Source organism: Ranitomeya imitator, chromosome 7, assembly GCF_032444005.1.
Source record: "Ranitomeya imitator isolate aRanImi1 chromosome 7, aRanImi1.pri, whole genome shotgun sequence".
Classification (NCBI taxonomy): Eukaryota; Metazoa; Chordata; class Amphibia; order Anura; family Dendrobatidae; genus Ranitomeya; species Ranitomeya imitator.
In genome coordinates, this window is record NC_091288.1 from 206,389,209 (window position 1) to 206,416,094 (window position 26,886).

General features: G+C 43.6%; 1 protein-coding gene across 5 annotated transcripts in view; it reads right to left on the bottom strand.

Annotated features, from left to right (window-relative positions):
- Positions 1-3,520: 3,520 nt before the first annotated feature.
- The window catches only part of GRID2IP (Grid2 interacting protein), a 64,317-nt gene continuing 40,951 nt past the window's right edge, over positions 3,521-26,886 (bottom strand). For 3 of the 5 annotated variants that reach the window (XM_069734546.1, XM_069734548.1, XM_069734547.1), the window contains 20 exons: positions 26,116-26,367; positions 25,768-25,853; positions 23,604-23,673; positions 23,182-23,276; positions 22,773-22,953; positions 20,271-20,419; positions 17,494-17,598; positions 16,545-16,645; positions 15,804-15,909; positions 15,428-15,717; positions 13,834-14,256; positions 13,387-13,474; positions 12,627-12,704; positions 10,500-10,696; positions 10,120-10,275; positions 8,247-8,333; positions 6,942-7,071; positions 6,673-6,791; positions 5,903-6,067; positions 3,521-4,133 (listed from right to left, as the gene is read on the bottom strand). In XM_069734546.1, coding sequence (XP_069590647.1) covers positions 4,068-4,133; positions 5,903-6,067; positions 6,673-6,791; positions 6,942-7,071; positions 8,247-8,333; positions 10,120-10,275; positions 10,500-10,696; positions 12,627-12,704; positions 13,387-13,474; positions 13,834-14,256; positions 15,428-15,717; positions 15,804-15,909; positions 16,545-16,645; positions 17,494-17,598; positions 20,271-20,419; positions 22,773-22,953; positions 23,182-23,276; positions 23,604-23,673; positions 25,768-25,853; positions 26,116-26,367 — 2,944 coding nt within the window. In that variant the 3' untranslated portion in view covers positions 3,521-4,067. The remainder of the gene's footprint in view (positions 4,134-5,902; positions 6,068-6,672; positions 6,792-6,941; positions 7,072-8,246; positions 8,334-10,119; positions 10,276-10,499; positions 10,697-12,626; positions 12,705-13,386; positions 13,475-13,833; positions 14,257-15,427; positions 15,718-15,803; positions 15,910-16,544; positions 16,646-17,493; positions 17,599-20,270; positions 20,420-22,772; positions 22,954-23,181; positions 23,277-23,603; positions 23,674-25,767; positions 25,854-26,115; positions 26,368-26,886) is intronic. The other 2 variants (XM_069734550.1, XM_069734549.1) reach the window with 1 other exon arrangement.

Below are 26,886 nucleotides of genomic sequence, written 5' to 3' on the forward strand. Positions count from 1 at the left end.
GTATATAGAGGTGTTATAAGTCATTGTACAGGAGGAGGAGGAGGTGAGCTGTGACATCACTTATTGTGAATGGTGGATCCTGTGTTATCTACTGTATATAGAGGTGTTATCAGCCATTGTACAGGAGGAGGAGGTGAGCTGTGATATCATCTATTGTGAATGGTGGATCCTGTGTTATCTACCGTATATAGAGGTGTTATCAGTCATTGTACAGGAGGAGGTTAGCTGTGACATCACCTATTGTGAATGGTGGATCCTGTGTTATCAACTGTATATAGAGGTGTTATCAGTTGTTGTACAGGAGGAGGTGAGCTGTGACATCACATATTGTGAATGTAGGATCCTGTGTTATCTACTGTATATCGAGGTGTTATTAGTCATTGTACAGGAGGGGGAGGTGAGCTGTGAAATCACCTATTGTGAATGGTGGATCCTGTGTTATCTACTGTATATAGAGGTGTTATCAGTCATTGTACATGAGGAGGAGGTGAGCTGTGACATCACATATTGTGAATGGAGGATCCTGTGTTATCTACTGTATATCGAGGTGTTATTAGTCATTGTACAGGAGGGGGAGGTGAGCTGTGAAATCACCTATTGTGAATGGTGGATCCTGTGTTATCTACTGTATATAGAGGTGTTATCAGTGATTGTACAGGAGGAGGAGGTGAGCTGTGACATCACCTATTGGGAATGGTGGATCCTGTGTTATCTACTGTATATAGACGTGTTATCAGTTGTTGTACAGGAGGAGGAGGTGAGCTGTGACATCACCTATTGGGAATGGTGGATCCTGTTATCTACTGTATATAGATGTGTTATCAGTCATTGTACAGGAGGAGGAGGTGAGCTGTGATATCACCTATTGTGAATGGTGGATCCTGTGTTATCTACTGTATATAGAGGTGTTATCAGTTGTTGTACAGGAGGAGGTGAGCTGTGACATCACATATTGTGAATGGAGGATCCTGTGTTATCTACTGTATATCGAGGTGTTATTAGTCATTGTACAGGAGGGGGAGGTGAGCTGTGAAATCACCTATTGTGAATGGTGGATCCTGTGTTATCTACTGTATATAGAGGTGTTATCAGTGATTGTACAGGAGGAGGAGGTGAGCTGTGACATCACCTATTGGGAATGGTGGATCCTGTGTTATCTACTGTATATAGAGGTGTTATCAGTTGTTGTACAGGAGGAGGAGGTGAGCTGTGACATCACCTATTGGGAATGGTGGATCCTGTTATCTACTGTATATAGAGGTGTTATCAGTCATTGTACAGGAGGAGGAGGTGAGCTGTGATATCACCTATTGTGAATGGTGGATCCTGTGTTATCTACTGTATATAGAGGTGTTATCAGTCATTGTACAGGAGGAGGAGGTGAGCTGTGATATCACCTATTATGAATGGTGGATCCTGTGTTATCTACTGTATATAGAGGTGTTATCAGTCATTGTACAGGAGGAGGAGGTGAGCTGTGATATCACCTATTGTGAATGGTGGATCCTGTGTTATCTACTGTATATAGAGGTGTTATCAGTCATTGTACAGGAGGAGGAGGTGAGCTGTGATATCACCTATTATGAATGGTGGATCCTGTGTTATCTACTGTATATAGAGGTGTTATCAGTCATTGTACAGGAGGAGGAGGTGAGCTGTGACAACAGGCTGTCCCATATACATTAATGCGCTAACCAGGTACTGCAGCATGGCACTGGGGACAATGTCTACTGCAGCCTTTTCCTTAAAGACATTTCCCAGAAACATCATATCACACATATCCATAGGATAGATGATTATTGTGTGATCGCTGGAGACGTATTATGAGACCAGGTCCCAAAGCCCCCTGTGTGAGTGGAGCGACACTGAGCATGTGCGACCACTGCTCCATTCATTCTTGGTAGGCATGGTGGTTGCACATGCTCAGTACAGCTCAGTGGCAGCCTCAGCCGTCAGACACCCATGATCATAGATTTATCAATCCTGCGGATAAGGGGGGATGACTATTGTTTCTGGGACAACTCCTGGACCCCCTATGATCAGGAAGAGCAGTGTATACTATGAATATGCAAATCTCTAGAAATAAGTCCCATTTGGGTGCGTCTCCATAATGGAAGCTAATATTCAGCAGGAATATAATCGTGTAATCGTCTGACATCACAGGTGGAGGCACCAGTTTCACCAGTTACTGGGATTTTAGGAACTTGCATTGGGTCTAATATGCAACGAAGGATCTTCCCGGCCCGGCTCAGCCCCGCGCTGGATACACATTACACAATGGCTGCAATGAATAACCATAAGTGAGCAATTACATGGAAACTTACCATCGCCGAAGGCTTCACCGCTGCCAAAGCAAACATCAACAGTGGTGCTGGAAAGTTTGTGAACCCATCAGAATTTTCCATATTTCTGCCAAAATTGGGCCTAAAGGTTTTCACAACAAAGCACCCAAATCAAGCAAATGAGTCCAAAATACCAGACTTTGTGATAAATGATCCAATATTACATGTCTGTAAGGGGCAAAAGTATGTGAACCTTTAATTTATCTGCCTAGTCTGGTGTTTTCAATCAATGGGAGGACAATCAGTTGTGAGTGGGCGACCTGTTTTCTAGTAAGAATAGGGATCTATCAACATTTGATCTTCATGTTTGTGGAAGAGTATGATGGAACGAAGAAAGGACATTTCTGACGACCTTCAGAAGTGTTGTTGATGTTCGTTAGGCTGGAAAAGTTTAAAAATACATCTCTAAAGAGTTTGGACTCCATCGATCCACAATCAGATATATTGTACACCAATGGAGGAAATCCGAGACCATTGTTACCATCCCCAAGAGTGATCGACCAATAAAGATCACTCCAAGACTAAGCTATATAATATTCTGTGAGGCCACAAAGGAACCCAAGGTCACCTCTAAGCAACTAAAGGCCTCTCTCACATTAGCTAATGTTAAATCTGATGTAGTTGAAGGTCAAATTTATACTGAAGGGTTCACAAACTTTTAAGTATCATAATTCCACCATATCTGGTGATTAATCTCCTTCTGCGACATTCACTATAACAATATGCCAGTCCCTGTAGAAAAATAGTCAAAAATAAAAGTAAAAAAGGCAATATAAAACTCGCTCCTCTTATCGCACGTATAGGTTTTATCTTTACCTGCTTTTTCAAAAATCAGCACCTCTCTTGTGCACAGGTTGTATCTGGTATTGCAGTATACCCTTAAAGGGGCAGTACCAAAATTATACCTTTTTTGCTAGAGATCAGCAAATTAACTCTGGTCCAGCAGCCAGGTAGGTAGTCCATGGCTGCCAGATGGAAGCGCTGTGAACCCTGGCACTTATTCTGATTTTTAGGGCCAGTATCATGTCATCGTTGTGGCGTGATGCACGTATGACGTCGTGCCGGATCTACTGAAAATGCTGAGTATTATCTTGTAGTACACCCAATGTCCTGTAGGCGGTGTCATACGTGCTAGAAATAAGCCTGTGTTTCCGCCAAAAAAAATGACACAACAGTATAGGAAATGTAATAAATACGTATTTCTTTATTCCTGCAAGAAGTCCAGTGTAAAATTACACGGTAGATTTAGAACATATATATATATATATTCCTATATTTAGGGGTCTTTAAGGGGGAGGCACAGGGGATATATTGATCTAGAATCTGCTGTATGCGCGTAAATGAGGAGAAACGATTGGATGGGAGGTGGAGGCGGGTGCCGGTGCAGCCTATAGGGAGACAGTGCGTAAATGTCCCAAATAGGAGGCCTTGCGGTAACATAAATTGGGGAGGAGGAGGGGGGTGATCGAGTGGATTGCATTGCTTCCTTCTGTACAGGTCCTTCAGATACCTCCCGTAGGACTTTGCAGAGCTTTGTGCGCTGCTTGCGGTTCTGTCCATGAGCCAAACCGGACCATACTGCCAGGACGGGTGTTTTGTGCTCACATCCGGGGCTTCTATGCTCCCTCTTCTGCAAACAGGACGTCCAAGCCGAGGGCTCCTGCCGGTCCGCCGGGGACCCAGAGCATAAATTGTCACCTTCTTGTCCGCCACCGAAGTCAATTCTTACCAGACGGGCATGTTCCCTGGAGGGAGCTGGGCATCTCCTGACTGAAGGTCCCCGAAGGCTTTCTGGATAAAATTTAAAAGAGCGGAATTGAAGGGGTTAAATGGCGATGTATGAACTGTTAATGATTAGGATATTTTACAGGGTTTTTTGACAAAATCACAAGTTGTCCCCATTCATTGCCTATGGGACCGCCAAAAATAGCCGTGAGCTGTTCTCTAGATCGTTGGGGGCCCTCAAGGTCAAGTTTCCCAGCGATCAGCAAGTTATCCCCTCTCTCATAGATAAAGAGACAATTTGCGATTTGGGGAAAAACTTTTACTGTCTTGTCCAAACGTAATCAACAAAGGAAATGAGCTGAAGTTTCTTATATGTGGTAATCGGTATCTTGGCCAAATTTCAACCAAATTTTGTAAGGTTCTCTCATCAATATTCCTTTTTTCACCCTGTCCTTGAAGGGTCTTGACTGTATTGTGAGTATTTCAACTTGTTCCTTTGGACCTGTTGATGCCGGAATACCAAGGTCTTTGGAAAAAGTACTGTACCCTGTTAGACTGCTTGTGCTTGGTGATAACAGTATTCTGTCCTGCTCAGACAGCAAAACTCTTCATTTGGATCTGTTAATGCTGGGATGCCAAGATCTTTGGAAAAAAAGATTTGTAGCCTTAACAGTGCTTGTGCTTGGTGACAATAGTATTTCTCTTCTGCTAAGGCAGCAAACATCTGGATAACATTTTGAACTGATGAACTTGGGATGCCAAGCTCTTTGGAAAAAGTATCATACCTTTTAGATTGGTTATTGGTTATGGTTAGTGATAATATTATTACTGGCCTGTCAAACATGAATTTTTTAATAATTTGGAACGGCTGAAGTTGAAATGCCAATGTCTTTAGAAAAAGTTCTGAACCTTTTAGACTGCTTGTGCTTAGTGATAATAGTATTTCTGTCTGCTCAGACAGCAAACCTCTTATCATTGAGCACAAGCATTCGAAAGGGTACAATACTTTTTTCCTAAGACGTTAGAATCACAGCTTCAACAGTTCCAAATGGTTTTAAAAAGATTGTTTTCTCGGTAGACTAGTAATAAAATGATCACCAAGCACAAGCAGTCTAAATATGTATCATACTTTTTGCTGTCTGTTTTCTATCTGAGCAGAGAGAAATACTATTATCATTAAGCACAACAGTCTAAAACGTGCAATAGTTTTTCCAAAGACTTTGACATCCCGGGTTCAACCGTTCCAAATGATATTACAAAAATGTGTTGTCTGAGCAGACCAGTAATAATATTATCACAAGCAGCACAAGCAGTCTAAAGAGTGTGCGACTATTTCCAAAGCCCATAACATTCCAGCTTCATCAGTATCAAGATGTTTGCTCTCTGAGTAGACGAGAAATACTATTATCACCAAGCACAAGCAGTCTAAAGGCTGCAATACTTTTTCCAAAGACCTTGGCATCAACAGGTACAAATGAAGATGTTGCTGTCTGAGAAGACAGAAATACTATTGATACCATTTGTTTTTGTTAATACCGAGATGCCAAAGTGTTTGGAAAAAGTATTGTACCCTTTAGACTGCTTGTGCTTGGTGATGATAGTTTTTTGGTTTACTCAGACAGCAAACTTTTTGATACCATTTGGAACTGTTGAAGCTGCGATACCAAGATCTTTGGAAAAAACATTCTACTCAGTAGACTGCTTGTGCTTGGTGATAATATTTCTGTTCTGCATAGACAGCTCTTTTATCTTTGCCATTGCGAACTAAGAACATTGAATAAAAGTGGCCTTTTTAAGTATCATGTTTGCTAATAAGTACTACAATGTTGTCTTACCTCAAACTTGCTGATAAAATCAGCAAATATTCCAAAAAAAGTATCGGTGGTAGAGCCCTTGGGGTCCTCCCCGAAGTAGGAGCAGACTTTAAAGAAATCCTCCATGGCCCGATGCTGCATTGTGTCCAGACTCTGCATTAAAGGGAATGTGTTCTCAAGGAATGTCTGAGGAGTGATGTTAAGGATCCTTCAAAGTATCAGCCAATTAGAAATGAGACCTTTAAGATGACACCAAAATGATGGAACATGGAGTATGTCACCCTCATAAATATATGAAGAGAGAGGAAATAAAATAAAAAAACAAAGTAGACTTATAGAACCTTTAATGTACATTAAAAATGTGAAAACCGTTCTTTAAAATCTTATTTCTGTGCTGAGATATAACACTTTGAATTTACAGGCCCAAGACCTGAGGCTGCACTACCGAGTTAGTCTTATAATAAGTCCCCTTTCAATTTCTGCTAGTTGCATTTGTTGATTTGAATCCACTGTTGTCTCCATGACGACACTGCACCTGAACCAACTGACAGAAGTTAGGAGGGGGAATGGTATTAGAGTCTCTCAGTAGTGCAGCCTCAGGTTCTGGGCCTGCAACTTCAAGTCATTATATCTCAGCATAGAAATAAGATATTTACGAGCGGTTTTTAGATTTTTAATGTATGCCGAAAGCACTATAATCTAGAAATCAATATGATTATATCGCAGTTGTGCTTCCTACTGTGTGATCCTGACACAGCCTCATACTTGGCGATTGTACATAGAGTGGATACACTCATAGTGAGGGGGAACTTGTCCTCGTGGGAGCTGGTCATCCGGCCGCAGGCGTTTTTAATCTCCTGAATAGTCACATGTAGGTCACTCAGGTCAGCAGTAAGTGACCTCTGGTTTACTGAAGAAGAAATAGAGGCATTAGTTATCTGCAGCCACCACTAGGGGGAGCTCACTGCTAAACTCAATGCGAGCTGTAAAAAGAGCTCCCTCTAGTGGTGGCCTCAGGAAAAAAAAAAAAATAGACGCTACAGCTCAGAGTACAGACTACCTTTGGCAGCGAGAGGCACAGTGGGGAGATCCTTGGCAAAGCTTAGCAGCTCAGGGAAATGCTGGCTGAGGGATTTGGCGAGTATGTGCAAAAAGGTGAATTTCCCGTCTACTGTCTTTGTGGTGTTGAGCTGTGGAAATACATAAAAAAATGAGTCAAAAAAATGTATCACAAAATTTATGCTACTACCACCTGACAAAAGTCTGTAAATAAGAAAAAAAAAATATGGAAACCATCAACAAGTTGCTATGCACGGCACACTTAGGGCAAAACACAAGGGGAATTATCAATCTGTATGCAGAGAGCTCCCTCTTGTGGCAGCTATAGGTATATATTAGCAGCTAACCTGATTACTGACAGTTTCCACATGGGAATAATTTTTGTCTAAAGTAAAAAAAAAAAAAAGATATATATCGGATGCTGTATTTTGTGACAGTAAGGAAGGGCTTGATGTCTTCAGGCCTGCCAGATCCCATGGTTAGGGTGTGGTGAGAATTAGGGTGGGGTATGTCCCAGGGGGACACACAGAAATAAAATACTGTTGACGGGTGTGACTATGAATTGTGTCATTTGCCATTATGTATGGACCGCCTATATGTATATACAAGGGTATAAATAAAAGAACACTCCAGAATCCCAAAAACTTCTAATTTTTATGACCACAAAGCTAATTTTAATTAAAGGCGGAACTTAAAGGGGTTTTCCCACAAACAAAGTTAATTTTATTCAACATTTTAATCAATACATCTGGGAATAATAATAATTTCCACAATTGGATGTGTTCTAAAAAAATGTTCCTGTGCTGAGATAATCCCATAAATGTGCCCCTGCTGTGTACTGTGTAATGGTCGTGTCTGTCCATACAGGAACATGGTCTGATCATACCATATCTCCTGGGTGGGGGGTAGACAAAAGACTATACAGACAGGACAGCAGAGGATCACAAATAATTATTTCACGTAAAACATTGTTTAAAAAGAGGCAGCAAAATGTTTTGCCTCACAAAAAGAATCAGCGGTGATTCCTTTCTGTCCTGTCTGTATACTCTTTTTTTCTCCACCCCCTACCCAGGAGCTGTGGTATGATCAGACCATGTTCCTGTACGGCCAGACACGACCATTACACAGTGCACAGCAGGGACACATTTATAGGATTATCTCAGCACAGGAACGTTTTTTTTAAACACATCCAATTGTGGAACTTATTATTATTCCAAAATCTATTAACTAGAATGTATTTTATTTGTGGGAAAACCCCTTTAAATATATCCCTTTAAATGAGTATGTGGCATGTTACACACAGTACCTCCGTCAGAAAGTTGATCTTGAACCCAGTCGTCCTGTTAGTTTTGGGTTGTCCGTCATTCAGATAGTTTCCCATCGCCAGAACAAACTGTAACGGCAAAGTATAAATCATATAGCACGTCAGATATACAGATATACTAATCACCCCCTTATTTCTCAGGATCGATGGGGGTCCGAGAGGTACCACCTCCCTCCACCACCACTTATTAAGTGACGGTCTATACGAGAGAGAGATAGATGGGAATATTTCTTTATATCTGATAAGAGCCATGTTCTATCAGACTACAGAAAGCATTCATATGTAGTCTGTAACCATGGAGATGCATTAGTCTGCCTGGGAGCTGTGAACACAAAACGGTAAAGAATTATTTTTATTTCGGTTTCATTTTTTTTTTTCATTTACATATGCCGGAACAATAAAACCGGTGGTAAAAGTTTACATATCCTATGGATTGTCAAACTACACCATGACACACGGTGCAGGGGCTGCAGCCAAAAAAAAAAAAAGGTGATAGGAGGAGGCGTCCATTGACACGGATAATGTGCTGACTTCAGAGACAAGAGTCATTAAGTAAGAACTTTTTTTTTTCTAGAAAACACTCGCCCAGTTAATTGTTACCCGCCCGTCCTCTTCTTCCATCTGCTCAGCAAGATTCCTCCATGTTATTCACACTGCGGCGGTAATGCCAGAGTGCGCGGGTAGTAATAACCGACCAGAGACTGGCATACAGCTGGCACGGAGCGGGCCACAGACCCAGCAGTGCCCTCGGTAATTATAGAGGATGGCACTGCTGTATAACGAGGTCACATCTCATATATATATGCATTGTTACACCTGATACATTTCCCCACAGCACCTCCGCAGGAGAAGTGGAGAATTACACAATCCTATTCAAATAAATAGGTGATTGGTTTAATGCGTAGAGGTGCCGAGTCCTCCAGAAAAAAGGGAGTCTTACTGCTCCAGCTAAAAGAAGAGGAGACTGGACCTTATACTATCTGATCTCAGGAAGGAAACTCCACGTCTAGGATCATTCCTGTGGAAGCGACGTTCCCCTTTAAGATAATACTGCAGGCTCCATTAGTGCTGTAGAACAGGGTGACTCTGCTCCGGGTGCACAGACCAGTCTAATATGTCACAATTCTCATAGTCTGATACTTGCCACCTACTTTTTATTGGCAGGTTCATTTTCATTAGCATTCTGTCAGAACTATAGGTGCAGGAACTATCTTTCCCCTCACTTCCCTTGCTCCTGCCACTGTCCAATGACAAGACTGCCTGAAACTAAAAGCCCGCCTCCGTGAGGTGATCAGTACCAGTACTGTGACATCTGTTACATATAGAGCGGCGTTATTTGGTAACTGTATGGCGGTATTATTTAGGATGTGTAGAAAATATATATAAGCGTCGTCAGCGCTTCTAGCCATAATCCCTTCCCCCGCCTCCGTCTTAGCGGACAGCGCCGATTCAGCAACTTTTACTTTCCAGATCAATATGGCTTAAGAGAACTTGGCAGGAAATGCCAATTAATGGTTTCTTCATGAACATCGGGCAATAAAAGCGGAACATTATCAACCCGAGATTAAATGTCGTCTCCGGGGAGGATAATCTGCCCCGACGCGGTGATATCGGCTCATACAGAACCATGTGGACTGCTATGGGCTTCATCAGTTCTTCCCTTTGTCATACCAATGCAACAGAAGAGACGGTGTGCGAGGAACTACAACTCCCAGCATGCCCTGATAAGGCTCCAGCAGGCCCACTCAGTCACAGTCGGTCAGGGCATGCTGGGATTTGTAGTCTCACCCATATATAATAATGGGACGGCTGCAGGATGGGGGGCCGGCTGCAGGACGGGGGGCCGCCCGCTCACCTCCAGGATCTTCGCCAGCTTCTTGCTGGTCTTCAGCTCGGTAGAAGCCTTCAGGACGCATTCACAGCTGGCCCGGATCTCCTCCGTCTTCTCCTGCAAGGTGATCTTAAAGAGGAGACTTCTCAGACGCATCTTATAGTCCGGAACTTGCATCATCTAAAGGAGACCCCAAAATACGGAGATCTGTTACTATACAACCATTGGTGGGTGGCAGGTAGACACATGAAGTCTGAACGAAGACCCTCTTAATGGATCTGTCACGAGTCCAGCGGACCCTTCCAAACGCCAGTTTTGTCAAATTTGGGGTCTTTAAGTCTCAGTGTCAGAAGAATTCAAAGATTCATGAAGATTTACAAGAATCCTGACTGCTGCCGACTTACGTGAAGGGCAAACTGGTCGGGTTCACTCAGCTTACTGGGACTCCCAGTATAAGACTGGAAATGCTTCCTCTCCTCCTCCCCCGGAGCGTAAAGCAACAGCTGCTTAATATGTGAGGACTCCAGGCGCTCGTTCTCCATCGTCATCAGAATGTGGCGCAGCTCCTGGTGCGAGAGCTTTAAGTGTGCAATCAGGATAGCTGGAAGACAGGGCACAAGATCACCCCACCATGTACATGACTGATCCGGTATTATACCCCAGAGCTGCACTCACTATTCTGCTGGTGCAGTCACTGTGTACATACATTACATTACTGATCCTGAGTTACCTCCTGTATTATACTCCAGAGCTGCACTCACTGTTCTGCTGGTGCAGTCACTGTGTACATACATTACATTACTGATCCTGAGTTACATCCTGTATTATACTCCAGAGCTGCACTCACTATTCTGCTGGTGCAGTCACTGTGTACATACATTACATTACTATTCCTGAGTTACATCCTGTATTATACTCCAGATCTGCACTCACTATTCTGCTGGTGCAGTCACTGTGTACATACATTACATTACTATTCCTGAGTTACATCCTGTATTATACCCCAGAGCTGCACTCACTATTCTGCTGGTGCAGTCACTGTGTACATACATTACATTACTGATCCTGAGTTACATCCTGTATTATACTCCAGAGCTGCACTCACTATTCTGCTGGTGCAGTCACGGTGTACATACATTACATTACTGATCCTGAGTTACATCCTGTATTATACTCCAGAGCTGCACTCACTATTCTGCTGGTGCAGTCACTGTGTACATACATTACATTACTGATCCTGAGTTACATCCTGTATTATACTCCAGAGCTGCACTCACTATTCTGCTGGTGCAGTCACTGTGTACATACATTACATTACTATTCCTGAGTTACCTCCTGTATTATACTCCAGATCTGCACTCACTATTCTGCTGGTGCAGTCACTGAGTACATACATTACATTACTATTCCTGAGTTACATCCTGTATTATACCCCAGAGCTGCACTCACTATTCTGCTGGTGCAGTCACTGTGTACATACATTACTGATCCTGAGTTACATCCTGTATTATACCCCAGAGCTGCACTCACTATTCTGCTGGTGCAGTCACTGTGTACATACATTACATTACTGATCCTGAGTTACATCCTGTATTATAATCCAGAGCTGCACTCACTATTCTGCTGGTGGAGTCACTGTGTACATACATTACATTACTGATCCTGAGTTACATCCTGTATTATACTCCAGAGCTGCACTCACTATTCTGCTGGTGCAGTCACTGTGTACATACATTACATTACTGATCCTGAGTTACATCCTGTATTATACCCCAGAGCTGCACTCACTATTCTGCTGGTGCAGTCACTGTGTACATACATTACATTACTGATCCTGAGTTACATCCTGTATTATACTCCAGAGCTGCACTCACTATTCTGCTGGTGCAGTCACTGTGTACATACATTACATTACTGATCCTGAGTTACCTCTTGTATTATACTCCAGAGCTGCACTCACTATTCTGCTGGTGCAGTCACTGTGTACATACATTACATTACTGATCTTGAGTTACATCCTGTATTATACTCCAGAGCTGCACTCACTATTCTGCTGGTGCAGTCACTGTGTACATACATTACATTACTGATCCTGAGTTACATCCTGTATTATACTCCAGAGCTGCACTCACTATTCTGCTGGTGCAGTCACTGTGTACATACATTACTGATCCTGAGTTACCTCCTGTATTATACCCCAGAGCTGCACTCACTATTCTGCTGGTGCAGTCACTGTGTACATACATTACATTACTGATCCTGAGTTACATCCTGTATTATACCCCGGAGCTGCATTCACTATTCTGCTGGTGTGTATACATTACTTAGCCATTACTTAATTTACTTACTGAATATGACAATTTCCAGAGGAATATCTATCCAAACACTGGCAGGAGATTTTAGCTTTGCAGTCTGGAGAATTATAAATGCAGCTCTGGAGTATACTGCAGGCTGTATTGTCGGCGTTCAGTGTGAATGATGGCATTTCATACATGTCTCCCTTACACTGACGGTTTCCAGTACTTTCCTACCTGTGTTGTAGGCCTTTTTGTGAGACAAAATTTCAACAGCACCTTTGTTTTTCATGGATTCTGGCATTACCGGGAGGACTGTAAAAAAAAAGCAAAAAAATATGAAAGTCCATATCAGCGACATACATATTTTCATTATTATTGTTCATCTGCTATTAAAATGTGAAAAGAGGCAGCACTGTAATCAGCCCTTATTACAAGTCTCCTATCGTACGCAGCTCGAGTGCGGAGCGATGCGTCTCCATGATTACAGACTGACGTCCGTGTTTCACAGTGCAAATGCCGGACTGACCGCGGCTCTCCTGCCCCGAACCAACAGCGTCATAGGTGTCGATGAGGTTATTAGTTTGGGTCAGGATCCGCGTGGTCCGCGTGCACACTGTGCAATATAGAAGTCTGAACAGGGCCTTGTCACTTCCGTTTGTCCCCTTCCTACCAAATATATATATAGGGAACAGAAGAAAGGGAGGATCTGACTACACAGAGTTTGTTTGTAGTCTGTTACCATGGAGACACATAGGTTAGGATAGGAAACTGTATGCACAAAATGAAAAGTTTGAATTTTAATATTTTTTTTTATTTTAGATGCATCTGAGCAATGAAAAAAAACATTTATATAAGATTTCAAAAGTTTCCATGTCCTTGAAATAATTAATTCAGACTTTTCAGCGGCATCACAGCAAAACCTGGGATGACGGCAGCATTTACATGTCAGCACTGGTGACACCGCGGGGCGCATAATGCTCTGTTCTCTGCTTACGTGCTGTTTTCTGGGTACCGAAGTGCAGCTCCAGGTCCAGGTACTTCACCATGTCACTCAGTTTTTCGTAGTCTGAATCTTCCCCCAACTGAAGAAAGATAAAGTTATTGGAGGAAAAGGAACTGAACACACCACAAATCCCAGCAGCTCCATTATATATACATGGTGTAAAGTAAAGGGGCATTCAGTTTTTGGCAATGTCAAAGTGTGTACTGCTGCTAGGACCCCCAGTGATCAGACGTAATCTTTGAAGGAACCTGGTATTTTACATATTAATTTTTTCTACAGCTCCCCTGCAGGAAACCTAAGGTATTGCATGTCCAGTCCTCCAGAGAGATAAATTAATATGTATATTCATATGTCACAAGTGCTTTTTCAGCCCCTCTTAGCCTCCAGAACTAGGATATCATGTCATCTGCCCCCACCCCACCGCACAGAAGAACGTACCTGCCCCCATATTGTCCCTTCCGAATTTTCCACCTGCTCCCAGCGCAGTCTCTTCACGCTCATGTGGCTGGATTCACTTCGCCGATGCATGCCACGATGTGCCAGGGGCTCCAGGGGTGGCGCCGGGGGAACAGGTGGTATTGGAAGAGGTGGAGGGGCTGGAGGTAAAGGTGGCTGTTTACAACTTCCCATGTTTCGAGAGAAGGAAGAGGGCACCTTTTTGGATATTTCCTTTTTGCGGGCCGGATCTCCTCTCGGATTCGGAGGAGGGGGAGGGGGAGGCGGGCTGTGTGGGGGTGGTGGGATGTGGTCGGATACTGATGAATAGGTGAGTGAGCTGCCGTCTTCGCTGCTGCCCGTCGACTCGCTGGTCGTGCTCACTTCGCGTGGGGCGCAGCTCAGATGGTCGTCTTGGAAGCTCATCTACAGAGAAGCCCAGAGAAGAAGAGGTCAAGTGCTGATCCATCCAGAGAAGAAGAGGTCAAGTGCTGACCCATGCAGAAAAGAAGAGGTCAAATGCTGACCCATCCATAGAAGAAGAGGTCAAGTGCTGACCCATCCAGAAAAGAAGAGGTCAAGCGCTGACCCATCCAGAAAAGAAGAGGTCAAGTGCTGACCTGTCCAGAAAAGAAGAGTTCAAGTGCTGACCCATCCAGAAAAGAAGAGGTCAAGTGCTGACCCGTCCAGAGAAGAAGAGGTCAAGTGCTGACCCATCCAGAAAAGAAGAGGTCAAGTGCTGACCCGTCCAGAGAAGAAGAGGTCAAGTGCTGACCCATCCAGAAAAGAAGAGGTCAAGCGCTGACCTGTCCAGAAAAGAAGAGGTCAAGTGCTGACCTGTCCAGAAAAAAAGAGGTCAACTGCTGATCCATTCAGAGGAGAAGCGGTCAAGTGCTCACTCATCCAGAGAAGAGGTCAAGTGCTCTTCTTTAGAGAAGAAGAGGTCACGCGCTGACCCCTACAAGTCTACCAAGTTTCTTAAAGGAGCACTCAAGACAAAACTGATGCAATATCTATAGGGGTCAGAGCATGACACAGGGATGTTTTTAGTGTAGTCTGAATCCCTGTGTCATGCGCCATCCCTTTAAACCTGTCATTTTTGCCCAGGGTTTCCTCTTAAAGGCTCCCAAGAGAAAAGTAATCGAAACCCATCTATCTTTGCAGGCCCAACGATGGAGGCCTCCTAAGACTTCTCCCATGATGTCAGGGAAGAGAAGGATCAGACATATTGCATTGCCATGTCCAATCCTTTCATTGGCAGGAAAATAAGTCGCTGCCAGAGTTGTCTGGCAACAACTTTCTCTCCTCATTGAAAACACATGCACGCTTAGCTGAGAAGAGTGTGCATGTGTTTTGGGGTGGAGAGATAGCTATGGAAGGAATGTGGGAACCTTAAGAGTCTAAATGGCTACAGGTTGTGTCTATTATTGTAGGTCTGCCCAATTAACATGAATGATTGGGGTCTAAGCTGCAATACCACATACAACCTGTAGACGGGGGTGGCACTGTTTTGGGGGAAAAAAAAGCAGCCAATGTCAGTGGAAACATTTTCCCCAACCTCAGCTCAGGATTAAAGCGACTCATTCAGGTCCATCACCTCTTCGTAGTCGTTCTCCGGGGTGAGAAACTGATCGGTGATTGTTAGATTCCGTCCCAGTTGGCGACTGAGCGCGTCCAGGAATCGGTCGGTGTCCCGGGAGCGGCTCGGTCGTGAGAAGGTGAACATCTTCCTGTGAGTTGGCGACGGTGGTAAACTTCCATCCAGGCTGACATAAGGATTAGATTCGGAGCTGCTGGGCGACGGGGCACTGGGTGGTTGTGGCGGGCACGGGTCAGAGGGTGGCACGGAATTTTGCCAATGATTAGCCTGTGCCAACTTACGCTCTCCTAAATGGAAAAAGGACATACGTTCCATTACACGAAATCAAGGCAGGACCCACGTATGACGTCCAGTGCGGGTGCGGTGCTGGTACCTGTGGTGTGGTAGACGTTACATGACCCGCGGGATCTCAAGCTGCTTAGCTTACCAGGCATGTTATTAATGAAGCGATTCTCTAATTCTGCGTAAACAGCCGACATCTAACAATGAAAGGAATGCAAAATTATTAAAAAGGGGTAATTCTTCATCTTCATAGATGGACATTATCGGATATTTCTTGTAAAATCGAGCAGTTTTCCAATTTACTGTTTGTTAGAATTTTCAGTTGTTCTTGAGATATCAACAGTTTTTTTTTGTTTACAGTTTGTTGCCTAGGAGACCGACCACCGCTGCTGTCTAGCAGTTGGTGGCTGAACATGCAGAGTGCTTATAAGCTCCTTTGTATGTGTTTAAAAGCTGGCCGCAATCACTGGAGCACGCTGATACCTCCTATTCCTAGGCAGCTTACACATTAGACAGCAACGGTGGTCGGTTTCCTAGGCAATGAGCTATAAACAAAAGAAAAGTGTTAGTATCTCGGGAACGGAGGCAGATTTTAATACACAGTCAATTGCAAAAGTGATTTTTGTTCCAAGATCTATTCAAAAATAATAATTTAAAAAACATGGGAATAAACCCCTAACGGGTCCAAAGCCTGAGGCTGCACTACTGAGATATTCTGATGACAACATGTTAATATTATGCAAGGTAGGTAAGTAAATTTCCTATATTACTGGCCACTAACATCCAACATGTACAATTTAACACCACACAGTCAAATAAAAAAAGTGCAGACCATTTTGGGGTTCGGTGTTTCGGGTAACGACGTCCCATCTCCCGCTTGTCTCTCTCCTGAGGTCAGGCGAGGGGTAACTTCCATTGGGTCACACTGATAGACTGTATAAGACAAACATACAACTTTATTATACAAACATGGATCTTTAAAGGGTATCTGTCGCTTACCATAAATATATATTTTTTTTATCCTGGAGTTAATGTCGATAATCTCCTGAATCCGGCGATGTTTTTCTTTTGTTCCTGCGCCTCTGCGTTCCTGAGATATGGCCCTTTCTTCCCTGTATGTAAATCTAGCCTTGATAGCTAATTGGGCGTGAGCCTCTAGAAGAGAAGAGTTGAAGGCCACGCCCACTTAGCAAACAAGACTAGATTTACATACAGAGAAGAGAAGGTCATATCTCAGGAACGGAGAGGCGCAGGATGAAAAGAAAAACATCGCCGGATTCAGGAGAACGGTGGCATTCACATCATGTAAAAAAGGTCCATATTTATTGCAAGTGACAGATCCCCTTTAAGGAAAATGTATATGATGTATCTATCATATCGTACATATGTTCACTCTTTATAACTCTCTGTTAAAGGCGCAATAAACTGTATAATTCCAATTATCTTCATTTTCGGACATAGGAAGGTGTGTGGCTTAGTTACACAGCCAGGACTTAGCCTTAAGTTCCTTTTTCTTAATCTATGGTTTTCTTGGTTAATTTTTGTTACTGTGGGTAGTATTCGATATAAGTTACAAAGCGCACAAATAATAGTTTGGCCCAAGACTGGAAATCTACCATCTTGGAAGGAAATCGAGCACAATATGCGGCCAAATTTTGCAAGCAAGTGACCTCACCCTAAAGAACAGTGTACTGTATATAGGGGGAGAAGTGGACACTGCAATTTTCAAACTAGGGGGCGCCAAATCCTATATAAAGTGTTAATCCATGAATTATAGTCACCTGTCTTCCCTTCCTCCACAGCTTGGGCTCGTATAGTCCCCTGGTACATTGCCTGCCCATGGACAGACCCTCGATGTGGGACCCCAATATCCGCATCCACGGCAGCTAGATGGGGGGATCAGCAAAAGAGAATATTTTAGCGTAAGTAATAATATAAAAACGTCGTCCGTCATCACATCCCCGGGATTATAACAAGGCGCGACGGGCCCGTGACATTGGGCGGCGGACGCAGAGATTTGGCCTATTTGGCGTCTGATTAAATGGTGAATGTTGAGAGTTATAATACCTAACCCGACAGGGTTTTTGCCAGAGGAGATAAGGGAATTAAAAGCTTAATTTCTACGGCTCAGCTCCATCCCTATAAAACATATTAGTAATCACCAGAGGAGTCCAGTCATCCGCATTACAGGCAGCGCGGAAGCGGACGGCGCGGTCATGTGATCTCGCCGTATAACGGGATTTACGGGAAGAAATCTCCGCACATGATGTCTGGTGGCTATGGCAACGGCAGGAGCGGACGATGGAGACGATGAGAGTCCGGGGAACAGATGTGGTAATAATACAGGGGGCGGCCCGAGCGTGCCGAGCTATTAATCTGATAAATCTGTGTCCGACATGTTCTACTACATTCCTGGCAGCCGAATAGGACGACATGAAAAAAAGAAAATCAAACCTCAAAATTCACCTTTATAATGAGGCAAAGCTCAGGAAAGGGTCAGACATTGACTTACTGGAAAGCTGCTTCCAGAAGGTGGCGCTAGAGAGTCCGCTATCTAGATCACCTACCGGACCCCCTAGACCAGCTGGGGGTCTCCACAAGGTGAGGCGGTATCCCTGACACCAATATATAGTGGGTAACACAGGGCAGTGCGGGCTCACGTATAGCGCCATACAATAAATGTCTATAGTGGCCCCTCATCTATAGAAAGGGCCACTCCCTGGTCTCCTTCTATTTATGCAGCTTACAGCTAAACACAAGCATAACAAAGTGTAAAAAATGAAGATGTAGGGTTCCTTTCCTCCCTCCTACATCTCTTCCCTTCATTCCTCTTTTATCACTTTCCTCCCTTCCTTACCTCCTTCCATCCCTTACTTTCCCTTCCCAGCTTCACTCCTCCCTTCCTTCTTTTTACCTTCCCTTCCTTCCTTCTTTCCCTCCCTTCCTTTCATCATTCTCTTCCCTTCAATCCTTCCTTCTCTTTGATTCTTCCTTTTATTCTCTTCCCTTCCATCATTCCTTCTCTACACTTTATTTTCTTTCCATTCCATTCCATCCTTCCCTCCTTTCTTTCCTTCCATCCTTCCCTGATTCCTTCCTTCTCTTCCCTCCAATCCTTTCCCTTCCCACCCATTCTTCCTTCTCTTCCATCCCTCCTTCTCGAGCCTTCCTTTTCTTTCCCTTCCTTACTTCATTCCTTCCTGCCTTCTTTCCTTTCCTCCTCTTCCTTCCATCTCTTCCCTAACTTTTCTTTCCCTTCCCTTCCATTCCTCCCTTTTCATTCCATTCCTCCCTTCACTATCTTTCCTCCTTTCTCTTCCTTTCTTTTCTATTTTTATTTCTCTTCTCTTTCTTGCCTTCCTTCCTTTCCCTTCCTTCCTTCTCCTTCATCCCTTATCCTTACTTCACTTTCCCTCCCTTCATTCTTTCCCACCTTCCCTTCCTTACTTTCCCTTCTTTTCCCCTATTCCCTTCCATCCCTCCCTTACCTTCCTTTCCCTTCCTTCCATCTCTTCCATACATTTTCTTTCCCTTTCCTGCCATTTCATTTCATTCCTCCCTACACTTTCTTCCCTTCCTTTCTTTTATCTCTCCCTTTTTTTCCATTCTCTTTCTTGCCTCCCTTCCTTCTCTTTTCTCCCTTATCCTTCTTTTACTTTCCCTCCCTTCATTCTTTCCCACCTTCCCTTCCTTACTTTCCCTTCTTTTCCCTATTCCCTTCTTTCCATTCATTTCTTCCCTTCCATCCCTCCCTTCCTTCCCCTTCCTTCCATCTCTTCCATAAATTTTCTTTCCCTTTCCTGCCATTTCATTCCATTCCTCCCTACACTTTCTTCCCTTCCTTTCTTTTATCTCTTCCTTTTTTTCCCTTCTTTCTTGCCTTCCTTCCTTCTCTTTTCTCCCTTATCCTTCTTTTACTTTCCCTCCCTTCATTCTTTCCCAGCTTCCCTTCCTGTCTTTTCCCCAGTCCCTTCTTTCCATTCCTTTCTTCCCGTCCATCCCTCCCTTCCCTCCCTTCCATTCCTTCCCTTCTTGCCTTTAGCGCTGTTACGGGGTCCTTCAGGTGAGGGGTCCAGCTAAGGGCAGTTCATCTCCACATGCTCAGCAAATATGGAAGTAGGGAACCAGACCAGGGGAGGGTCCCACCAACATCTCCCCAACCATGCAGGGAAAGTCACCCTTGACCGCTGAGAGGGGCCCATTGTATATGTTGCTATAAGGGCCCCTCTTGGAATGAACACCCCTCCATAATCCAAAAGCTTGGACCCTTTTTCCAACATGATTACTATGTGCCTCAATGGACTAGGAGCTGTTATGGGTTAAGGTCCGGGTGACAATTGTTACCGTAAAGCCACCTCTGTATACCTGCTCTACCCCTACCAATCCTGCTGCTCTACACACCGTGGAAGCTGCTTGTGAGGGGCTCACGGGAGGGTCGCGCATAGGGGTCCTGTGTACAACCCAGAATTTGCAATTCATTGAAGAAGGCACCATGGTGATGGGAGATTTCAGGTGATGGGCATGAGAAGATGAGCGCTCGGTTACGGAGCTCTCTGACCTGCCTTGTACCCCAGGAAGCGGGCGATCTTGTGCTGGCAGTGCTCCTGCTCCTCATATGTCATCAGCTGGAAGATGAATTGCCAGATGACCTGTTTGGCCGGAGTGTCCAGGACCGGATAGATATCCACAATGAGAGTGTCAATGTTCCTGAGGACAGAAGAGGATCAGAAAGGAGGTCACCGATGGAGCAGCTGTCAGACCGCGTCCTCCGATGACTGCACCAACCTCTCATGTTACAGACACATAGTCTACGTGTGAGCAGAGTATTACAGTACTTATATTCTTCTACATAGGAGCAGTATTATAGTAGTTATATTCTTGTACATAGGAGCGGTATTATAGCAGTTATATTCTTGTACATAGGGGGCAGTATTATAGCAGTTATATTCTTCCACATAGGGGCAGTATTATAGCAGTTATATTCTTGTACATAGGGGGCAGTATTATAGCAGTTATATTCTTCTACATAGGAGCGGTATTATAGCAGTTATATTCTTCTACATAGGGGCAGTATTATAGCAGTTATATTCTTCTACATAGGAGCGGTATTATAGCAGTTATATTCTTGTACATAGGAGCAGTATTATAGCAGTTATATTCTTCTACATAGGGGCAGTATTATAGCAGTTATATTCTTCTACATAGGAGCGGTATTATAGCAGTTATATTCTTCTACATAGGGGCAGTATTATAGCAGTTATATTCTTCTACATAGGGGCAGTATTATAGTAGTTATATTCTTGTACATAGGACCAGTATTATAGTAGTTATATTCTTCTACATAGGAGCAGTATTATAGTAGTTATATTCTTCTACATAGGGGCAGTATTATAGCAGTTATATTCTTCTACATAGGGGCAGTATTATAGCAGTTATATTCTTCTACATAGGGGCAGTATTATAGCAGTTATATTCTTCTACATAGGAGCAGTATTATAGTAGTTATATTCTTGTACAGAGGAGCAGTATTATAGCAGTTATATTCTTCTACATAGGGGCAGTATTATAGCAGTTATATTCTTCTACATAGGAGCAGTATTATAGCAGTTATATTCTTCTACATAGGGGCAGTATTATAGCAGTTATATTCTTCTACATAGGGAGCAGTATTATAGCAGTTATATTCTTCTACATAGGAGCAGTATTATAGCAGTTATATTCTTGTACATAGGAGCAGTATTATAGCAGTTATATTCTTCTACATAGGGGCAGTATTATAGCAGTTATATTCTTCTACATAGGAGCGGTATTATAGCAGTTATATTCTTCTACATAGGGGCAGTATTATAGCAGTTATATTCTTCTACATAGGGGGCAGTATTATAGTAGTTATATTCTTGTACATAGGGGCAGTATTATAGTAGTTATATTCTTGTACATAGGAGCAGTATTATAGTAGTTATATTCTTCTACATAGGAGCAGTATTATAGTAGTTATATTCTTCTACATAGGGGCAGTATTATAGCAGTTATATTCTTCTACATAGGGGCAGTATTATAGCAGTTATATTCTTGTACATAGGGGCAGTATTATAGCAGTTATATTCTTCTACATAGGGGCAGTATTATAGTAGTTATATTCTTGTACATAGGAGCAGTATTATAGTAGTTATATTCTTCTACATAGGAGCAGTATTATAGTAGTTATATTCTTCTACATAGGGGCAGTATTATAGCAGTTATATTCTTCTACATAGGGGCAGTATTATAGCAGTTATATTCTTGTACATAGGGGCAGTATTATAGCAGTTATATTCTTCTACATAGGGGCAGTATTATAGTAGTTATATTCTTGTACATAGGGGCAGTATTATAGTAGTTATATTCTTGTACATTGTGGCAGTGTTATAGTAGGTATATTCTTGTACATAGGGGCAGTATTATAGTAGTTATATTCTTCTACATAGGGGCAGTATTATAGTAGTTATATTCTTGTACATAGGGGGCAGTATTATAGTAGTTATATTCTTGTACATGGGGCAGTATTATAGTAGTTATATTCTTGTACATGGGGCAGTATTATAGTAGTTATATTCTTGTACATAGGAGCAGTATTATAGTAGTTATATTCTTGTACATGGGGCAGTATTATAGTAGTTATATTCTTGTACATGGGGCAGTATTATAGTAGTTATATTCTTGTACATAGGAGCAGTATTATAGTAGTTATATTCTTGCATATAGGGGCAGTATTATAGTAGTTATATTCTTGTACATAGAGGGCAGTATCATAGTAGTTATATTCTTGTACATAGTGAGCAGTATTATAGTAGTTATATTCTTGCATATAGGGGCAGTATTATAGTAGTTATATTCTTGTACATAGGGGCAGTATTATAGTAGTTATATTCTTGTACATAGGGGCAGTATTATAGTAGTTATATTCTTGTACATAGGGGCAGTATTATAGTAGTTATATTCTTGTACATAGGAGCAGTTTTATAGTAATTATATTCTTGCATATAGGGGCAGTATTATAGTGCTTATATTCTTACTTTACCTGTGCTGGAAGAAGCTCTCTAGCGCTTTACACACGGTGTACCGCTCTGTGGGTGTAAGCAGATGTTCCAGCTGTTGGCTAAAACTCCGCCCTTGGATCCGGATGTTGGATGGAAGGATTTCGGCTACCCACTGGAGGGAAGTGAGGGCAGATGTTGGGACAGTGGTATCGGAGTCGGAATCTGTAATACAAGAGGTAATGATCGAAATGAAGAATTCAAACATTAATAAGAAAGTCAGTCTTTAACTAGAGAAAGTAAATAAGGTTGTAGAAGCAGTGACTTTGCAGTTACATTTATTGGCACCAGATGGCAGCACACCTGTAGATAATCTCTTACAGTAACAGCAGAGCTGCATTGAGCTATAAAATAATTCCGCCATTCAGTAACACATATATTCCCGTCCCTCACCTGCACAGTACGACACACTGCCCTCTTCCACTACTAATGTCGGCATTGCGCCGCTGCCTTGTAGCATGCAGACCACCTTCTCATGACAACAGTTCCTAAAAGAAAAAACAGGAGGAATATGTTGGGTGCGGCATCTTCTTATGAAAGGAAAAACAGCTCTGGAGAATGAACAGCTGCTCGTAGAAAGCAAAGTTCTAAGCAGACAAAGAAAACAGGAGCACAATGGCCACTACTTGGTGTACACAGCTGAGGTGGGACCCCCAGTTATTATGGCTGGAATATCGCTTTCATTTCTGTTCCCCCCATCCAGCAGGTTCGGGGTCACTAGTAATTCCTCCCTTGTCACTGCGTCCATTATATTACATTTCATTAGACCGATATCTGTCATCACTGGGTGTACACAGACGAGCCAAGCGCCTCACCTCATGTCCAAGCCGTTCAAGAATAATATCCTGTCTCCGGGCTGGAGCCCGGCCACCTCTGCGGGGCTGCCTGCAAGACACAAGTCACCAAAGCCTGACACCACTGTGTGCACGGGGGAAGAGAGGAAGGAAGGGAGGAAGGGAAGAGAGGAAGGAAGGGATGAGAGAAAGGAAGGAAGAGAGGAAGGGAAGAGAGAGAGAGAGGAAGGGAGGAAGGAAGGGAGGGAAGAGAGGAAGGAAGGGAAGAGAGGAAGGAAGGGAAGAGAGGAAGGAAGGAAGAGAGGAAGGGAAGAGAGAGAGAGGAAGGGAAGAGGTGAAGGAAGGGAGGAAGGAAGAGAGGAAGGAAGGGAAGAGAGCGGAAAGAAGGGAGGAAGGGATGAGAGAAAGAAAGGAGGAGAGGAAGGGAAGAGAGAGAGGATGGGAGGAAGGGAAGAGAGAGGAGGGAAGGGATGAGAGAAAGGAAGAGAGGAAGGGAAGAGAGAGGAAGGGAGGAAGGGAAGAGAGGAAGGAAGGGAGGAAGGAGAGAGAGGAAGGAAGGGAGGAAGGGAAGAGCAAGGAAGGGAGGGAGGGAAGAGAGAAAGGAAGAGAGGAAGGAAGGGATGAGAGAAAGGAAGGAAGAGAGGAAGGGAAGAGAGAGGAAGGAAGGGAAGAGAGAAAGGAAGGGAGGAAGGAAAGAGAGAGGGAGGAAGGGAAGAGTGAGGAAGGGAGGAAGGGAAGAGAGGAAGGAAGGAAGAGAGGAAGGGAAGAGAGAGAGAGAGGAAGGGAGGAAGGGAAGAGAGAGGAAGGAAGGAAGAGAGGAAGGAAGGGAAGAGAGAGGAAGGAAGGGATAAGATAAAGGAAGGAAGAGAGGAAGGGAAGAGAGAGAAGAAGGGAGGAAGGGAAGAGAGGAAGGAAAGAGAGAGAAAGGAAAGGAGGAAGGGAAGAGAGAGGAAGGGAGGAAGGAAAGAGAGAAAGGAAAGAGAGAAAGGAAGGGAGGAAGGAAAGAGAGAGGAAGGAAGGGAGGAAGGGAAGAGAGAGGAAGGGGGAAGGAAAGAGAGAGGAAGGAAAGGAGGAAGGGAAGAGAGGAAGGAAGGGAGGAGAGAGGAAGAAAGGGAGGAAGGAAAGAGAGGAAGGGAGGAAGGAAAGAGAGAAATGAAGGGAGGAAGGAAAGAGAGAGGAAGGAAGGGAGGAAGGAAAGAGAGGAAGGAAGGGAGGAAGGGAAGAGAGAGGAAGGGAGGGAGGAAGGGGAGAGAGAGGAAGGGAGGAAGGAAAGAGAGAGGAAGGAAGGGAGGAAGGAAAGAGAGAAAGGAAGGGAGGAAGGGAAGAGAGGAAGGAAGGGAGGTAGGAAAGAGAGAAAGGAAGGAAAGAAGGAAGAGAGAAAGGGAGGGAGGAAGGAAAGAGAGGGGAAGGAAGGGAAGAGAGGAAGGAAGGGAGGAAGAATGGAGAGAAAGGAAGGAAGGGAGGGATGGAGGAAAGAGAGAAAGGAAGGAAAGAAGAAACGAAAGAGATTAAAGAAGGACAGAAAGAAGGAATGAACAAAAGAGAGATCGGATAGAAAGAGAGAAAGGAAGGGAGGGAAGGAAAGAGAAAGGAAGGAAGGAAGAAAGGAAAGCAAGATCTAAAGGAACAAGAGAAAGGAAAGGAGGAAGAAAAGAGAGAAATGAACGTAGTTATTAGAGAAAGGAAGGGAGGGAGGAAAGAAGGAAAGGGAAAGAGAGTAAGGTAGGGAGGAAGGAAAGAGAGAAAGGAAGTAATGAATGAAGTGTGAACAGGTAAGAGTCGTAGTGACTGTATTATATACAGCAGCCTCTGAATTACTATAATTGCATTACTGCCATACAGACTGTACTTATAATACTGAGGTACATACTGCACAAATTGGTACCAGGTCAGGGTTCCATCAGAGGACGTCACCTTGTTGTGGCTGGTGGGCACACACGAATTCCGCAGTTTGTGCGCTACGTCCCTCAGTATTATAAGTGTAGTCTATTTGACATTAATGAAGTCATGTATTCGATGGTTGCACGTATCCTAGTGCACACGGCGGCCGCAGTATTCTTTGGTTTGTGGCCGCTGACTTTCAGTTATTTTGTCGGTTCGGTGCATTTCTCATTTCTCTTGGTCGGATTGTTTTACATTAATATTTACATTGCACGTATGACATCACGATGGTGAAGCGCTGTACCTGGGAGAATGGACTCTATCCATACTGGAGCATTGCCCCGTAACGTGAACCCAAAGCTGCTACTTCCCTTACACACCCGTATCGTCCTGCAGAGACAGAAATGGGAAGTGGTCTTGATTAAAAACATCTTACCGTTACGTGTATACAGCTCCGATGCAGACTGGCATGATTACAGATTACAATCGGATGAATGTGTAACCATGGAGCTATAAAGCCCCGCATAGGTGCTGTATACACAAAACGGGTCTGTTTATAACGTAAGACTATTTGCAGTATTTGTTTAGACCAATGGAAAAAGTGGATGTAAAATTGTAAAAGCGTGCACCCCCTCTAAAGTATTACATTTACCTGTGTGGTTTCCCGGTGCCCACACTGCCAGCAACAAGGGAACTGCTCTTCTTCATTCCTCTGCCCCCCTCATCCTGGCAGTGCGGCATAGGAGCTGCCCTCGTTGACACCAGCAACCTTTCATGGTGGTCTTCACTACGACTCCTCCTCAGACGATTGCTGCGCTCACTCCTGGATCGGCAGATCTTGCTGATGAGACTCTGAGACACAACATGGTCAAAACGTTGCCGATGTTTCTTGGGGATGAATATTCTGGGGAAGATAATATATGAGATACGTTAGTGAAGGAGTGAATTCATGGACTCATCTACCACTTCCTTTACCCCTGTCCAATCTGTTACTACCTTCACTACTTCCCTTCCAGTCTACTGCAACCTTCTTCTCCAACCACTTTAGTCAACCTTGTATCTAACCAGACGACTTCCAACCCAGTGACCGACCAATCTACCATGTGCTTCCTCCATAATCTCAAACAATTTCCCTCTTCCCCGGACAATAAATCTACTTTGTCCCACAAGTGACTAGCTCTACCAAGTCCATAAGCCAGTCCACCTCCATCCCATCAGTTGGCCATATCTCTTACCCATTTCTACCATATCCAATCTACTACTTTCTCCATCTCCCATCCAACCAAACCGTTTACCAGTAAGTCCTGCCAGTAAGTCACATCTCTAACCCCCTTCTTCTCCAACCATTGCCACTTCTTCACCATCCTATCATCACCTTAATCACAAGCATCCAACCATCTTCTCAATCATCAAATCCGATTGT